This window comes from Mauremys reevesii, linkage group 2 (genome assembly GCF_016161935.1).
Source record: "Mauremys reevesii isolate NIE-2019 linkage group 2, ASM1616193v1, whole genome shotgun sequence".
NCBI lineage: Eukaryota > Metazoa > Chordata > Testudines > Geoemydidae > Mauremys > Mauremys reevesii.
The window spans coordinates 167306809-167324916 of NC_052624.1; the positions used below are offsets into that span (position 1 = coordinate 167306809).

At 41.1% G+C, this 18108-nt stretch overlaps 1 protein-coding gene across 1 annotated transcript in view; it reads left to right on the plus strand.

Moving 5' to 3' along the window:
- The first annotated feature begins 7294 nt into the window (after positions 1–7294).
- TNFRSF11A (TNF receptor superfamily member 11a) overlaps positions 7295–18108 on the plus strand; it is a 34852-nt gene continuing 24038 nt past the window's right edge. Inside the window, exon 1 of the mRNA XM_039521346.1 lies at positions 7295–7552. Within this exon, the coding sequence (XP_039377280.1) occupies positions 7493–7552 (60 nt within the window). The 5' untranslated portion in view covers positions 7295–7492. The remainder of the gene's footprint in view (positions 7553–18108) is intronic.

An 18108-nucleotide genomic window follows, 5' to 3' on the forward strand; every position in this document is an offset into this window, starting at 1 on the left:
CGTGGTCCCAGCCCTTAATGCCTAGTAAATATCCTGCAATGAGATATTGGAACTGGAAGTGGGGAGAAAGAGGTGAAGATTTTGAGACAATAGGGTTTTCATTGAATAGGGTCTCCCTAGAGAATAAGTATACTGCACTACTCAGTCAAAATATGTGACACATCTTAATATTCACTGTTGGTTTTGTTTTGGTTTTTTTCTTTGTCATTTTTACTATTCAGTTGATGTTATATCATAGTTTTATTGTTATTCTTTGTATGTAATTGAGAAAACTAAAGAGTATGGGGGCCAGCACAGACCACTGGATGGTTTTGGAGAATGAATAATGGGACGTGTAGCTTTCATCGTGGCAGGTTGTTACTCTAAACCAGCCCAGTTGAAATAACTGTAACCACCCAAAATCTAGTGTCAAATGAGATAGTCATCTCAGTCTTCTTTCTTGTTGAATCCATATTGAAAAAAATCACTATCACAGACAGGCTCAATACCACATGGGCATAGAAAGTGATCTACCCTCACATATTGAAAAAGTCGTACCCCCAGATCAGAACTGAGGTATATTAGCTGGGAACTATAACAGAGCTTCCATTATTGTATCCAGTGCTGTTCTTGTTCTTGTTGATTAAAGAATTTCAGCTCCTAATTTGTTTTGTCATCAATTTCGGTCTCCAAGGTCATCAAGTTGGTACCTCTTAGGAACACTAAAAATGTTTAAAAGTTTAAAAATTAACCAACAATTAACATTTCCTACCAGGAATACTTCGGTATTGTTATAGCCTCAATGTTCTGAGTACTAAGCTATCAGTTATGCATGCCGGTATGTTTTTTTAAATAAATACTTCACACACTAGCAGCAGATGATTGCAAGAATTTAAGTCTTTAAGAGGGCTGCAAACATCATTTTATTGACACAGTTAACTCTAATATGTTCTTGCGGGGTTGTCAAAAACATCTCGAGTGTAAGCCACTCTATGCATAATTTACAAACTCTTGTTATAAAAATTACTCTAATGGTAATAAAAAAATATCTGTTCTATTTAAAATCAGAAGGCGAGACAAGGTGGGTGAGGTAATTTCTTTTATTTGGACCAACTTTTGTTGGTGAAAAAGACAAGCTTTCGAGCTACACAGTTCTTCAAGAATGTAATAGGGAATAACATGGATACACTAACACTCCAAACTAAAATCCTAAAGTAAATTGAACAGAACAACATTTACTTCACAGCAAGAAAAAATCTTTTCAAGTTGTTCTTCTTGTGACACCCTGGCACCTCAATATTCACCACTGTCATGTAATTAGGATGTGTTTTGTACAAAGTATGCCTTGTGAGGTATCATTCTAAAAGTCTTGATCTGCTAGACATTAATAGCTCATTGGATTGTAGGTGCTATCATCGTATATGAAGTTAGGAAGTTTGGCTATGTATGTGTTACTGAAACATGCTGTGAGGTTGAAAACACCCACAAGCAGCCCTTCAGAGTCAACAGTAAAAAGGCCAAACAACATTAATAGCTTATTGAGGAAATGCCCCCAAGTTACCCCAGGAACTATGTAAAACAGAAACCTCTCAGAGATAGCACTGCACAATGGCAACTGTTTGACCCAGGTCACAGCAAAAGAGCTTTCCAGCAAGTGGGAAGAAGATATAAAAGGGGGGAAATGACATCATGAGGGGACCTCACTCTCCCTGTAACAACACACCTGGAAATGCCTGAGGAACAAAGACTTAACAGGGGGAAGTGATGGTCCCAGGCTAAGGGATTACTAGTCTGTGTATGAAAACCAAGGAAATCCATGCTGCAAAGCCAAGGCAGCTTGTGCCTTAAGAATCTGTCAGCCTGTTATCACTCAGGGTGCGAATTTGTTAATTCATATCCTACCTATCTAGTATGTTAAACTCAGTTTGCAGTTTTGTTGATTTACTCGGTCATCTTCTTTGATCTGTTTGCTATCAGTTATAATCACTCAATCTATTCTTTTGTCATTAATAAATGTATTTTATGTTTTAATCCAAACTAGTGTGTGTTTGACTAAGGTGTCTGGGGAAAGTCTCAGCTTGGTTACCACAACTGGGTCTGGTCCTCTTCACATTGAGGGAGAAGCGAATTGGGTGTTAAACCCATATACTGGCCAGAATTGAACAGGGCAGAGACTCCCTGCCCTGAAGAGTTTACAGTCTCAAAACCCCCCAATCCTGCAAAGATTACACATGCAGGAATGGTATCTAAAGAGACATGATGGAAGTATAATGCCCATTTTACAGATGGACAACAGAGGGATTAAGTGATATGCCCAAAATCACAGGATGTTTGTGACAGAGCTGGGAATTGAATCCAGAACTCTAGAATCCCATTGCAGTGCCTTAATTACAGGACCATCTTTATCTTCACTTTTATGCTAACAATTTTTTGATGAGAGAAAGAAAACTGGCTCGTTTTGCACACAGATTAATCATTCTTTACCAAAACTCCTTGAAAATAGCAGGCATTTTTTCTCTAATATTAAGATTTCATTTTCAGCTCCTTTAAAAGCTTTTAATATTGTGTTTACTGTTGTGCTCTTAGTTTTAAACTATTGGTGTCTGTATAATTTTTATTTCTCCCTCTCTCTCTCTCTCCTCCAAGATGGTTGGACTGATCAACTGTTAAAATGTTTCATAAATTAGATTTCATGGTATGACAAATCTCACAAAGCGAAAGGTTTTGGTAACAAGGACCAAATGACCTCTCATGCTTCTGCCACATCCTTAGTGAACAAAGTGCTAAGCCAACTCCCTTCATTAAAAAAAAAAGCGCATCTTCAGCCGTACACCATGTTTTCTGCTTGGATGAGGCAATCAAGCCAAGTTCCTACATATGGGTTTATTATAGCTCATTATTTAATTTTGTTGGCATCCCTTTGATCTCTTCCCTATAAAAAAGGTTCCTTGAAGTTAATAGCTTGCCCATGACTGCCATTGTTCGTGAGGGCTATGTTGGCCACTAGGAGATACTACATCTGTGCAATGCTTGTGAGCCACTGCCAGGACATTTCTTTTCATATTTCCTGGTGATTTCTAGCCTCTCTACTTCACTTGTGATGTCCTTTATTGGTATGTGCATTCACTGCATGTGCCTCTAGTCTGTTTATCCCAGAAAATGTATATTAAAAGCTGGTATTGGTATTCTCAAAAGGGGGGGGGCTCTATTAATAAAATTTGAAAAAACGTGAATCCTCGAAAATATTCCAGCTTCTTTGACAGATGGAAAGGAAGAAGCAATTAAAGATTTACAAAACTATAACTTACCTGACATCTGTTTCTTCCCACTTTCAAGTAAGAAAGCTGTCATTTGTTGTGGTTAGTCTTTTTTTCAGATTCATAGCATCAGCATAATGGCATCCTTTGAAACCAGACCTATTTACCCACATTTATAGTTCATTAGCGAGATAATTTTATATTTAAAAAATAGAATATTATTGCTACATTAGACTGCAGCATAATGTATATTCCCAATGAGACAGCGTTAAAGTTGTGCATTCAACTTTACGTTTAGCATTTCATGATTTTCTAACTTTAACCATGCAATCTTAACACTGTACTTAATAGTTCTAAGATATGGGACTTTTGGGGGCAAGAGTAGAAGCCATTTCACTGCACAGTCAGTTGTGAAGGCATGCCTGGAGCTGGGCTTTTTCTGTGTAAATTTTCAACAAAAATAAAAAAGTTAATTTTGGTGTAAAAACTCAACAGAAATTTTCTATTCAGAAATGCTACGCCAGTGCCCCAAGGGAGGGTGTAGTTCAGATGCCTCATGTCCCATTCTCCTCTATGTGCTTAACTCCTGGGCCAGGCTACATTTCCCATGATGCACCACAGCCTCATCTTTTACTATAGTGCATGAAGGGAGCCCCATAGCAAGTGAGGATCACTGGAGATGTAGGCTGGCTGAGGCATCCAGACTATAATGGAGATTAGACGCATGCAACATCATAGCAGCATTTCTGAACTGAAGTTTTGGTTTGGGGGTACTTGGGTTTTTTGACAAAATTTTCCATAGAAAGTTGACATGTTTTAAAAAATTGTATAGTTGTGAACCCTATTTTCTGTCAAACAGTTTTGATGCAAAACTTTTGACCAACCCTACCTAGAACATCTATGTCTAACATTATCATTTAAGCTTTGACAAAATTTCCTACTATACATTTGCCAGTTCTTATTTTTCAGACATTCATAATTGGATTTCCAAGGCTCTACTGCACTGTACAGTCAGTAAGAAGACACCAAGTGATTCACTGGGGTTTGGATCAGTTTCATAGCATGTAAATCAATAACAAATGCCTTTACTCAAGCTTTCAAGAAATAATTGACCTTCACATGGAGACAAAAGTTGCAGGCATGGAGTGGAAATTTCATCTGCAAAGGTGAATGTTTCAGGAGGAAACAAGCATCTGTATAGAGGAATTATAATAGAAACTGTTTTGCAATGCTGGGCTTCCTAAAGTCCTTCTGGCTTTCTCCTGTAAATCTGTGGCCTGAATCAGCAGCTGGTAATAAACAGTGCTTACAGTTTCAGTATTGTGCATGCACGTGAAAAGAGGAAGGAACTTAACCGATTGTTCTATTTAAGAGCGTAGGCGTGGGAAGTAGGGGTGGGGAGGGTGCTGCAGCACCCCCCAGGTTTTATGCAGGGTCCTGGCTGGTGGCCCTGCTCCGGGCTGCAGGGGATGTTTCATATCTCGACTGCTGGCCCCGCGCCTTGGGTCCGGGCTGCCGGCCCTGTTCCCCGCTGTGCACATGGGGTCCCGCATCCCGGCTGCCAGCCCCACACCCAGGGGTCCTGGCTGCCAGCCCCGCACCTCACAACACACGCGGAGCCCCGGCTTCTGGTCCTGCACATGGGGCTCCGCTACTGGCCCCACACCTGTCCCCAGCCTCAACCCTTATCCTTGTCTGTGTCCTTCCCTCCTGGAGACATGGCCCTACCCCCGGCCTCAGCTCAGAGAGTGGGGGAGGTACAAGGTAAAAAGTTTGGGGATAGTTTTGCTGACTTTCAGCACCCCCACTATAAAAAGTGTTCCAGCACCACTGTTTAAGGGCAACATTTCCGTGCATCTTAAATATGATCATTTAAAAATACTCAGTGCAAAAGACTGAGGATTTCCAGCATGAGGGGTGTGCACAGCTTCTTCAGAAGAATTTTCACCCACTGCTGTAATTCTGTTCTGTTAGTACTATTCCAGAATACTTTCCATACAAATACAGCATTCTTAGTGATCAGCCACCTCTTTTACCAATTTCTAATGTATACAGGGTCTCCATGAATGCTTCCCTCACAGCTAGCTGGGAGGGGGAGAGACTTTGGGTGTGTTTATGTAAATACAGTTTTCTCCTGCTCTACTTACATATTTAGAAGATATAGCGGTGTCAAAGTGATCAATTTTGGCTGGTGTTGGGTACAAATCACCTTAATACTAAATGCAGGGGTAGTGAAATATGGTTACCAATGTTGTAATGATTGTAGGAATACAGGAAAGCAGGACTGTGCTTAACCTTTCCCAAATGAGGGGGCCACCCTCGGTTGAAAGAACCTCGTTAAGCCAGTGGCTCAAATGTCAGCGCCCTGTGAAAATAAGAGGGGTGGGGACAGGCATCTCAGGAGGAGGCTGCACACCCTTCCCAAGAGTCTTCCCCGGACTGATTTAACCTGTTCTCCCCCCCCCCCCCACCCCGTGTTCACAGAAAGAGCTAAATAGGCTTCATTAGGAGCAATGGTCTGCCCTGGTATAACAATTCCAATGTATCTAGTGACCAGGTCTAGCACCTTAGTTGGCAATATAATTACAGCTAAAGTATTGAACAGGCTGAGAAAGTGAGCTGTTGCTCTCACCCCAGAGGTAGCTTCATCTGGCACAGGATGGAGGCACAAGGGTGAGAATCATATGCTGCTGCTTCCCTTGCTATATGTATGGGAGAGTGAGGCGGGTGAGGTAAAAAGCTCTGTGTAGCTCAAAAGTTTGTCTCTGTCACTAACAGAAGTTGGTCCAATAAAACGTATTGCCTCACCCACCTTGTCTCTCTAGTGTATGTAATGCAGAAAGAGCAGACTTTGGCCTCTAGGCGTGTCGAGCCAGCCCTTTTCACAAGCACTGAAATGTAAAAGTAAATTCAAAATTCCTGGGATTAGCAGGCAGGGGAGTGTCCCTAAACCATAAGAAATCACTACTGTTTAGAGAGGAATACCAGCATATTTATGTCCCCACTTGCACTGTTATTACTATGTGCCTTTGGGTGCTGAGGTGGTGTGATTTCAGAGGCAAGCTGTGCCATGCATGATACCTTTATCCGGATTAGAATGCTGTGAGAAAAACCTAATGGCCAATTTTCTCCTCACACCCAAGGCTGTTTGAAAGGGTAATTCATCTGCAGAAGAAACAAAGAATAGTGCCACAAGCAGAGCACGGGTTCCCTTTGTGTCTGATCTTTTGTATGTGTGGAATAACCTATAAAGCTATGTTCCTTCTGGTCATGGGCCAAATCTAAATACCCAAGAGAAAGAGTAACTTCCTTATTAGATCAGCTTAGAAACATATTCCCCACCTCCACCTGCCCTGGTGCAGTGCATATACACAGAAAGACAGCACAGCTGAAGATGTGTCCCACTGGTTTTAGGAGTTTTGTTGTTGATAAAGAGGAGAGGGGTGTTGCAGTGTGGTGGATTTGATGCCTATCTGGTGTAATTTTCACAGAGCCAGAGGCAAAGGGCAGGAACTTGCTGGGTCCAGCAAAGGCTTGTTGCAGGAGGCAGTGTGTGAGGGGGGGGGGGCAGGGGGCAGAAAGGCAGTTTCAGGAAATAGTGGAAGGGAAGGGTCACCAGGAAATTGCTGGATGGAGCAGGAGGAAGAGGGTGGCAGGAGGCACTGGAAAAAACAGGGCAATAGGAGGTTGCCAGAGGCAGTGGAAGGAAGGGGACAGCAGGTTGCTTGAGAGATTGAAAGGAAAGGAGCATCAGGAAACTTCAGGATCAAGCAGGATGCAGTGAAAGGGAGGAAGCAAGCAGGAGGCTGCATGAAGCAATGGGAGGAGAGAAATTATAAGATAGGGCAAGAGGGAAACAGGGCTCCGGCAGTAGGCAGTGGGGTGGACTTGGAGAGGGAGAGACAGTGAAAGCAGCACTATCAGCAGGAGGAAGGACCACAGGCTTCATGACTAAACTTCTTCTAACAGGGAGGCGGGGAGAGGAAAGGGAGGGACAACAAGAAAAAAAAACCTGCATGTCAAGTCCTGAGGAAATGCTTTAGGGACTACAGCCAGACTTTTTTTTTTTGCTTTTGGTATGTTTGTTTTCTCCCCTCATGTAACTGAGAGGAAGGAAAGGAAGAAAGAGAAGTAACTAACTCAAATGTGCCTCACTCGGTTGTGGCTGGGGCTAGGGGATTTGGTTTGGAGGATCTAATTTCTGGTCAGTGGCAGCAAAAGGAACAGGAAAGGCAGGCAGACACACACACACGGACATGTCCATCTCAGCAGCAGGCTGTTGGCTGGTTCTCTGCCTTTTCATCGCTGACAAACAGGTAAGGCTCTATCACCAAGGCGATGTAAATTGTGAGGGGGAGTGAGCATATGACCTGTGTAGAGGTTCATGATTCTCTATGCACTGAAAAGAGCCTTATGTAGGGTTTGGTTTCGCATAGCTACTGTTGCTGAAAGAAGAAGGATTAACAGAAGTCTCCCCTGCCTTTTTTTCTTAGTTTGCTGCCTGGCTGTTTTTTTGACTTGCCCTGTCTCGCAAGCCTCCAACTCCCCCCTCCTTTAAAAACAAAACCCCAAAACGAATCCAGAAGATCTGTAGGAAACCCGCCTGCTCCTGCCCACTGCATGTGTGAGAAAATATTTGCAGAGGGGTTGTGGAGGGTTATAATTTGCATGTAGCGAAAAACAAGGCAAACTCCACCCAACTGAACAGAGTTTACTCAAAAGAGGCTGCTAACATTTGTCTGGAGTTTTGTATTCTATAGAATCATAGTCGATAGACATGGAACAAACCTGCAAGCTCTGCCAGCCAGTCCATCTCCCACCACTGAAGGATTGTTCCCCTTTGGTATCTTTGCAATCTAGCTAAGGTACCTATCTGAGGGCTTCACAAGCTGTAATAGTTTTATCTTCCCAACACCCCTGTGAAGTATGGACGAGCCCCTTTCACAGACTGGGACCTGAGGCACAGAGAAATTAAATGAGCCGCCTAAGGTGATGCACCAAGTTTGTTATACAGCAGGGGATTAGCCCCTAGTCCAGGGGGTCAATCCATGGGGACATCCTTTCTATTTAAAACCAAGACTATTCACTGTGTCTGTGATAGACTAAGTGGGTTTTGAATCTGTGGCCACGGGCATACAAAGCATAACACTTGCCACAGCTCTACTGGCGTTCAGTCTAACATACTCTTAGGTGTTCCCAGTGGTGGGACTTCCATCTTTTCACTTAAGGAGAGTGTACCACAGCCAAGGAGCCTTATAAATATCATAGAGTGATCAGAATTTTTCCCATATAGCTTAAATTTTCATGATGTCACTGTTATTCCTACTTATACCTCTGTGCAGCACTCTAAATTATTCCTCTCTTTCCTTGGCATTTTGACCTTTCAGATATTGGTAGACTATGATCATGTCCCAACTTCATCATCACTTAGGCAAAGCTAATTATATACATATAGTGTTTCCTCCATAAGTCAATTCCTGCCGCTCCAGAATCAATTTTGTAACTCTGATCTGAACACCTTATATTTGTCAACATTTTAGTACTTCTTATTTTAAGCATCATTTTCTTAGAATTGCAGCCTTGCCCAGAGTTCCGGTCTGCGACTGGTGCTTCTGCTGTGCTAGGCACTGTACAAACACAGCACGAAAAGCTGATCCCTGCCCCAAAGAGCTTACAATCTAGTGATTTAATGGCAAATACTAGGTGCTCACTGGCATTTCAGCTCCATGCTCTGATATTTCTGAATATGAAGCCCAAACTGCATTGGCTACTATATATATATATATACACATATACACACACACACATAATTTCCTGCCTACCCTCACACCTGAGGTATCTTTCAGAATTGCTGCTAAGTTTCTTCCTCCCCTTGCATGTGTGCATTAGCCTGCACTTTTGTGAGGTCAATCTATTTTACTGTTTTCTGATCATGTTTTTAATCTCTCTAGCTCCTATTGTATTATTTTTTCTGTCCTGATGGATGTTCAGAGCATCTGCCAATGTGGTATCATTTTCAAATCTCATTGATGTTCAGTATAGTTCCTCTCAAGATCATTCACAAAGAAATTTTGTTTTCCCCTCAAGTGATTTAGTTTTGAGAAGATTGTTTCCTATAGCCTGGTATCTATTTGTTGCTTAGTTGAACCCGGGCAATGCATATAATTTGGAGTCCTTTGCTTAGGTCTCAACTTGCTCCAGATCCCCAAAATGAACATTCAGTGTGTTTTCCCCCCATCCCCCAAATTTGTTTCCCCCACCAAATTTTCAAGACACACAAAAAATAAGAGGAGGATGCTTTGGCACTGGTTTAATAACATGTAAAGCTTTCTGTTGCACTTAAGCATGTGCTTTACTCTAAGCATGCTAGTAGCTGCTTTGTCAGATAGTTCACAACCTTCCGTGGCCAAATGTTGGATAACAAAGATCCCAATGATCCCCATCACAATGATACGAGTCCCAGGAAAAGCTGTAGTGTGGGAAAGGTTAATATTCTGTGGTGCTTATTTTGTTTAATCATTAATTTTTATAATCTCTGTACACTATTTGCCATTTTCTGACATAAATAATTGACAATAATAGAAGTGGTTTGTCTGACATACCAGTACATTTTTGTCCATAATCAACGACACTCCTCTTAATTGGGAACAGTTGAGAGACATTAATATTTCAAACTTTTATCATGCTTTCCATCTGAAGATTGCAAAACCTTTGGAAACAAAAATTGAGCCTTCTGACCCTAAGAGGTAAGCAGCATCTTTATTGTCACAGATGGGGAAATGGGCCCAGAGAATTTGTAATTTGCCCAAATTCACACCAAAGATCTGTAACAGAACTGGGAACAAAACCCAGACCTCCTCTCTCCCAGTCTTGTGGTATAACCATGAGACAATTTTTCCAAGACATTTGCCTTATACTGTGTCTGAATATACAGTACCTTCCTTCCTGACACATGATCAGTGCAGCTTGTTTGTGGAATTTTATATAAAATTCATATTTTCCCATTATTTGCTTGATACTTGTAAAATGCCTCATTCAGATAAGGGAACAACGATTGTGGGAATATGCATTTGTCAGTATTATACAGTTTAACTGCCAGGCTTCCTTTTTTGAGTGTCAATGAACTGAATTCTCCTCCCAAACCATACACAATACTGTGTCTGGCCATGTGGAGTGCTTGTTCAGCCCAGGCAATCAGAATTTTGAGGGCTTTAGAGAAGTTTTAAAATGTTTTTGCCCAAAATGTAGATCTTCTCCCCATCTCAACCCCCCTCCCCTGCCCCCAAAAAGTCATGGTATTTATAATGGAAAAAGGAGTAATGAAATAAAGCAAAGCTGCCATGAGGCCTCAGTCTAAAATTTTGGATTCTTTGCCATTTGAATTACAGATATACACTATAAGCTATTTTGATTAAATTAACTGGCTGGTCAACATGTACTCTCAGAAAAGGGCACTGGCAGGGAAATCAGAGAGATTTTACTTGCTTTGCAGTTTCCCGGGGGAGGGGTGTGTGACAAATCTAAACTAACTCTCCACAGTGTCTCACATAAAGGAGATAATTGTGTGGCATATGAGGCTAAATAAAACCTTTACATTAACATGAAGTGTAACTGTTGGACAGCCACAGTAAGTGTAGCGTAATGTATGATTACTGGATTTTCCATCCATATTTTGAAATAATCTATCAGCTCACCATTAATGTAAAGCTTTCTCTGACACCCCACCCCCATGCAACCAAACATGCTTACGCCAAACTTTACAAGTTAGTAAAAATACAGAGTATTCTAATAATTGCAACGTCATGAAAATATACTGGATCTTGTAGCTGGGGTGGGAGGCAAGATTTTTTTCACCATATATCAATCTATCAGGATGTGAAGCACAATTCAAACACAGTAATTCCAGCTAAGCCATAGTGATGATACATCTACTAGTGTTGCACTGGTACTACCACCTCCAATCATTCACTAACTCAAAAGAGAGAAAATTCCAAGAATAGCTCTGCAAAAACAAATAGCTGGAGATTATGAAGAATTCACACTCTGAAACAGGATGGATTGATTGAAATCAAAGTCATTTAAATTACCAATATAATAATCTCAATCAGCAAGCAGGAAACTTTGATTTAGATAATTTATTTTAATTATGTTTTGCATTTATACTTTTTAGTTATTTTCACGAAAGAAAGATTGTTTGTTGGTAACCATTAAAACAGTTGATTTTCAATGAAATATAACCTTTACACTAAATTTGGTGCTGCTTCCTTTTTTGCTAACCAATAGGATACACTATATCTGTACATATTTATTTAAGCCATTATATAGCTTAACTTACACATCAGATTCTTAATTTTTTCACTTTTTATTCTGTTAGAAAATTATGAATGATGCATTTCTTATTTACTAGATGATTAATTTTTTATTTGTGATTTGTATCAAGCTCTATTTAGATGGAAATTCAAATTCAATGTAAAATTCACGAAAACTGCATTTTATTTGTTTTTTAAATTAAACAAACTACCTTAAATAAGTAAAAAAGTTTATCAAAACATCTTTTGCATTTAAAACTGATTTATTAAACAAAGGAAGTATTACTGTACTTACTGAATTGAACTGATTGTTTCTGATCACCATGTCCATCAAAATTTTTAGAATTAGTAGATTTCATCCCCTCACAACTCTTCACTAGTTTTTATTATTAGATTGGAAGAAGAAAATAAACTTTCTTTTTTTCAGCTCTTATTGGTTTCTTAACTTTGAATGAACTAGTCATTGAATTGAACTAGTTGAATAAACTGAAATGAAGAAAATATTCTCTCTGCACCTGCAGAAAAGGCTACTGTTCTCCAAAGATGGTTTAGCACTGTAATACTTAAGTCTAATCCAGGTTATTGGGCTCAATACAAGGATAATGGATATGGGTTTAATGCCTGTGTTGTGCAGGAGATCAGCCTACATGATGTGATGGTCTCTTCTGGTGTTAAATTCTGATGCTGTAATAATTAGGAGCAGACATGCCAAACCTGTGAAAAAAATGCAGAAATTGGGCTTGTTTTCAGCTTAATTGGCTTGGGAGTTGCTTGTTGACTAGTTTTTGGCTTGTAGCTTGTTGCCTTTTTTTTTTTTTTTTGGATTGGTTCCTGGCAAGTAGGGGCAAGGGGCAAGTGGAGGAAAGAGGGGATAGAGTCAGGGGTTCACAGCGGGCCCACCACAGTCCCAGACTGCACGCCGGGGGGATCTAGTCACATAGAGTGGTGGAGTTCTTAGGGATTGGCTTGTTTTGGCCTTGTTTTGAAATGGAATTAGCTTGATTTTTGTCTTATTGTGAAAGTTGGGGTGCTCATTTACCGTGTGAAAGTTGACAACTGTGCTTAGGAGTCCTAGTCACAGACCAAGAACCCATTTGTACAGGCTAGGCACTATACAACACAGAACAAAATATGGTCCTTGCCCCAGAGCACTTAGAATCCAACTATAAGACACGAGACAGTAGATGGAGATGAACAGACAGACAGGTGAGGGAGCATAAGGAAACAATGAGACATTGGGCCATCTCATGCCATGTCTAGGATGATTGTTCTTTTTCTGTCTATACTGAACTGTGGTCAGACACATGGTTCATCATTTTCTTCAGCAGCACTGTATTTCCCGGAGATTATACTTAGTCTTTGACTGGAACCTTGGTTTGTCAAGTGGCACTGGATAATATTCTGGATACTGCTGTTCACATTCAATTTTAATTATGCTCAACCTGGTATTGGTTCCTTGGAAAAGTTAGTGCACAGAGAATGGTTAGTTATTTAAAATGGAAGGGCACAAATAGTGAGAGAAGCAAATATTTGAGTGCCATTCATGCAGTATAAGACTAAAAAGCAGTTTAGCTAAATTGCACTGTGGATTTAGGCTTTACTTAATACAATAAATTAATCTGTTTACAGTAAGCGCAGTACTCTCCCCTTTTATGACTTACCTACAGTTGGTAGAAAGTACAAAGTTCAGGGACTCATACTGTAGAACAAAGATTTTCATGAGTTACAGCAGCAACTGCTGAAAACTGCAGGGTTTGCTGTGGCAGAGAGCCCAATAATGTAGCATAGTACACTTTTCCTTAATGTTGCTTCTAGTCCAGTGGTTTTCAACTGTAGGTCTGCGGACCCCTGGGGTTCCACAGACTATGTCTAAGATTTCCAAAGGTGTCTGCACCTCTATTTGAGATTTTTTTAGGGATCCACAAGTGAAAAAGGCTGAAAACCACTGGTCTGGGGTGTCTCCATTGCACTGCAGGAGGTTGCATGAAGTTTCAAAGCAGGGGAATGCTAACCTCCAGTTTTCTTCTAGTTCACTTTCCCCCACATTTAGGTTTTATTTGTGATATGTCTTTACTGATAATGGGAACTCCGGCCCAGATCAGAGGAGTGAAGCTGATTTACACCACCTGAGGATCTGATCCATAATATCCTGATATTGTGACCACTTTACTTGCATATTGCACCCCTTTCCTGTATTTCTTTTCTGTCTGTAAGCTCTTCAGGGTGGGGACTTTGCCTTCCTTTGTGTTTGCACAGCGCTTAGGACATGTGGGTGCAACCAAAACCAAATAGACAGTAGTAATAATAGGACAGGGCCTTAACTTGCTCCCACTGAACTCAATGGGAGTGCTGCCCTAAGTTCAAACTGGAGCAGTTTGGGGCCCAGAAGGGAAGTGTGTGAATTCTACCCAGGGTTGAAGGCCATTTCTCCCAAGAACTTTTTCACATGCTGTAATTCCCAGGACAACTCACTTTCACTCCCCATGGCCCTCTCTGGGGGAGCCCTATTTAGATGCTGCCCAATAACTAATATTTGATTCTATTCTCTGTCAACATTCTAGACAAATGGATGAGCCTATCTTTCATGTTTTTTTAAAAACATTTGTTTAACAGCAGTAGGCAAAGTTCATTTATGACAGGAGCCTTGCCTAGTTTCCAGAAAACAGGGAGTTAATCTCCCCACCTCCCTCCAGTTCAGATCTTACACAGATCGGGGTGGGGGTGGGGAGGAGCAGTGAAGCTGGGCTAGGAAGTGAACACCTGGTCCAGCTCTCAAAGTGGAGCCAGGCAGCTGCAGCTCCTTGTGGCTTTGTTCACTTCCAAAGTGAATTAAGCTAAACCGAATTAAGGCCACTTTTAATTCTGAATAACAGCATCCATACACAGGGATTTAATAGTCACATCTTTAGTTAATTTGAATTAACTTTTCTGGATGGCATGGCCCCATGTAGACAATCCATAAGATTCAAATATAGCTATGGAGAAAGACCTTCGCTCAATAAAAGAGTTTCTTTTTCTTGCAAGGCTAGATAGCTCAACCCACCCTACCAGTTTCAGATACTTGATAAGCAGGAAGAAAATTATGTAATTTGCCCTCATCACTTTGTGGCAAAATAAATAAGTAAATAAATAGGATCTGTTCATGAACAACAAAGAATTACATTCATGACTGCAGGTTGGTACAGAATGTATTTAGGTGTGGCAAACTGTTTCTTCTTGCATGTTTTATGTTCTTCAGTATCTTCTAGTATTGTTGGAATAATGGTTTAGGAGCTCAGGACTTAAATCTGCCTATGCTGATAAATCAGTTTTAAGGTAATGGAATATATGGTAAAACTGATCCAAAGGGTGTGATCCAAAACCCACTGAAGTCAATGGGAATCTTTCCATTGACTTCATTGGTCTTTGCATCATGCTCTTAGTACATAGCAAATGGCAGACTTGGTTCTTTAGGATGACTACTAAGGAATAAAGGCCCAGATTCTCAAAGGTATTTGGGCTCCTAACTCCCATTAAATCAATGGGAGTTTGGAACCTAAATACCTTTTGAGGATCTGGGCCAAAGTAACCAATGAGCTCAGTACTCTGTTCTGACTTTACTGTTATAAAGGCAGCAGGATTGGGCTCTGTGCTGCCTGTTACTCTGACAGGGAAGAAGTTATAGATCGTGTAATTCTTGCCCAGATGATCAGACTGTGTAGTTTATTTCAAGACAGGATCCCCTGAGTGTGTGAAGAGCACCCATTTTATAAAACCATCTACCACAGGAATGGCTGCATCCCTGAAAATACCTGTGTTACCGCTGCCCAAAGAAGCATGCCCAAATGATCCACCATAGAATTCCGAATATTAGAAGGCAGGAAGTGACAAAAGTCAATAAGCCTTAGCAGCCAGCTTCTCAGATACATACGCACTCATGCTACCCTTGGGTTCCAATAGGAGCTCTGTGAGGGTAAGCTTGCAGGATTATACATTAAGCTCTTATAGTCTAGTGCAGTGGTCCCCAACCTTCCAGACGAAGGACCATGGTGGAGGTCGAGCATCCGCTGAAATGCCGCCGAATTTCAGTGGCATTTCGGCGGCGGCAACACCTCTCGATGATGTCGCTTGTCGGCAGCAAGCGGCGTCATCGAGAGGCGTCGCCGCCGAAATGCTGCAGAAGTTCAGCGGCATTTCGGCAGATGCTCGACCGCTGGCCAGGACACGGGTGCATTTAGATGTCCCTGCGGGCACCATGGCACCCGCGGGCATCGCGTTGGGGACCCCTGGTCTAGTGTATTACACTGCACTCTGGTAGCCTATTGAGCAATAGGGTATATGACACTATACTTACCATCACTCAATAGCACATACTTGTCAAGAGTTCTTTATTGCTAATTTTAGCTTTTCTTTTGTGTGTGTGTGTGCATTTTATTAGCTTTCCATAAACATATAAAATATATCTTTGCTTTTTGTACATAACCAACACACCCAAATAACTTCTGTTAAATTTCCTGTGTGTATTTATAGATTGATAGACTTTAAGAGTAGACGAAACCACTATGATCATTTAGTCTGACATCCAGTTTAACACAGACGTGGAGTTCTACTCAGTAATGCCTGCATCAAGCCCTTAACTTTAGGTTGATTAAGCAAAAAATAACACCTATACTGTAAATATATATAAAACAAAGCAGGAGCCTATCACAGTAGCTGATGACTCTGTGGAGCTTCTTTAAGGTGACCTTAAGGATCACCCAGTGTCTTAGGGATCAGGTTATTCACTCTAAATTGTATATGAATTATATATGGAAAGAAGCAAACATAGAGCTTCAATTCTTTTGTTTACACTTTTTTTTTAATTTTAAATAGCTTTGCCCATGCAGGCTTTGCAAGATATTGGCTTTGGGAGTTTCATTTCTCTGTTGCTTTGCTGTAAAAGCATATTAGTAAAATTGTGATTTTTTTTTTAACCCCTGCTTTTATAATCTGTAGATTTTTTTAAAAAAATACTTTGACAGATAATTTCAAGCAGTCTGATTAAAAGTAAATAATTTGAAAAAGAAAAAATGCTTACAGGTAGCATGGTCTATTGCATGGTTCCCAACCTTTATTAGTTCATGTACCATCTTCTTAAAAAAATTGCAAATGTCTCCTTTTTGTACGTATTTATCTTAGGCCTTGTTAGCCTTAACCTAAGGATTTCTGGACTCTGAGGTAAAATAAATGCCTAAAGAAGCCTAAAAAGTTTGATTATAACTAAGGCTGGCTAGGGTGGGTCTCTCTGTCTAGTTTGGACCAGAAATGCTGGACCTGAGAACTTCCCAGTGAAGATTTGCTTGAAACTGATACTTTTCCATGTAAAGTTTTGGGGTCATGGAATCAGCATTTTCCACTGAAAAACACTTTATCGAGAGGTTCCTGTCCAGCTGTAATTATAACTTCCTTTTTAAACATCTCTAGAATTTTAGACAGCACATTATAAAGAAACTCAATGAATCGGCCATTATTTGTCTTCCGTGTTACTCAAATTACAAGAAACAATTAAGTATGTCACAGATGATATCTTGATATATTTCGTTACATGCTGGAGACCTACGTTCAGTGGTCTGACTTTTTAACTCATCTAATTTAAGTGAGAAGTTCCTCATATGGATTGCTGTTGAATATGAGCCAAAGTTTACTTTGCTTCCCTTTTATAAAAATTAAATAAACAGAAACATAAAATATTTGAAGTAGCAATTGGATAAAACAAAGTGCCATTAAAAAGAAGGGGTGGTGAAAGAGAGAGAGAAAGCGGGTTCAGGCAGTTTCTTTTTATAACTGTGATTTGTCCTGTTAGTGATGGTCATTTTGGGGGTTTGGTTTGAATTTTTTATTTAAATAAAAATGAACACAAAGGGATGGGTGACTCTGGTTGTGTGTGTGTGTAGTGGGAAGAGTGTTCAGAGAGGAGAGGCAGGGGAGTCTTAGCTGGAAGTGGGGTGGGGCTTGCCCTCTACCTGAACATTGGGCAGCTCCAGCCTGGGCTGAAGAGGTGAGAGGGCCTCAGATGGCAGCCACCCAGCTGTTCTGGCCCTTTTATCCATTGGACCTGATTGATCACCCCCCACCTACCAACTTCACTGCAGAGATGGGAGAGAATTCCCCTTGTACCCCCCTCCCTTCCAGCCTTACAGGGGCCAGGTTGCAGCCTCTGTGAAGCAGGGAATGCAGAGAATGCTCCTGTGTGGGGGCCCTTTGATCTTGGGGTTCCCAGTGGCTACAGGTTTTGCAGTCGCTCTGAACTGGCCCTTTGTGCCTGTCTCTTTTTGGATGAGAGGAGCTCTGGCAGCATGAGATGAAACGTCACAAGTTTGCCTCAGCAACTTGAGTTGTGTGGCTCAGCACAAGCAGAAAGCTAGGCCCAGCAGAAAGCCAGCCGGCTGTGTGCTGGATGAGAGAGTGCAGCGCCCAGTGACAGCCGCAGCATCTAACGCACTACTAAATAACACTACTATGTCAGTGTGGTTGGCGAGTATTAGTCACCATTATGGCTGAAAGCAGCCAGAAGAGTGCATTTTTGCTTCTTGGGCATTCTCTGC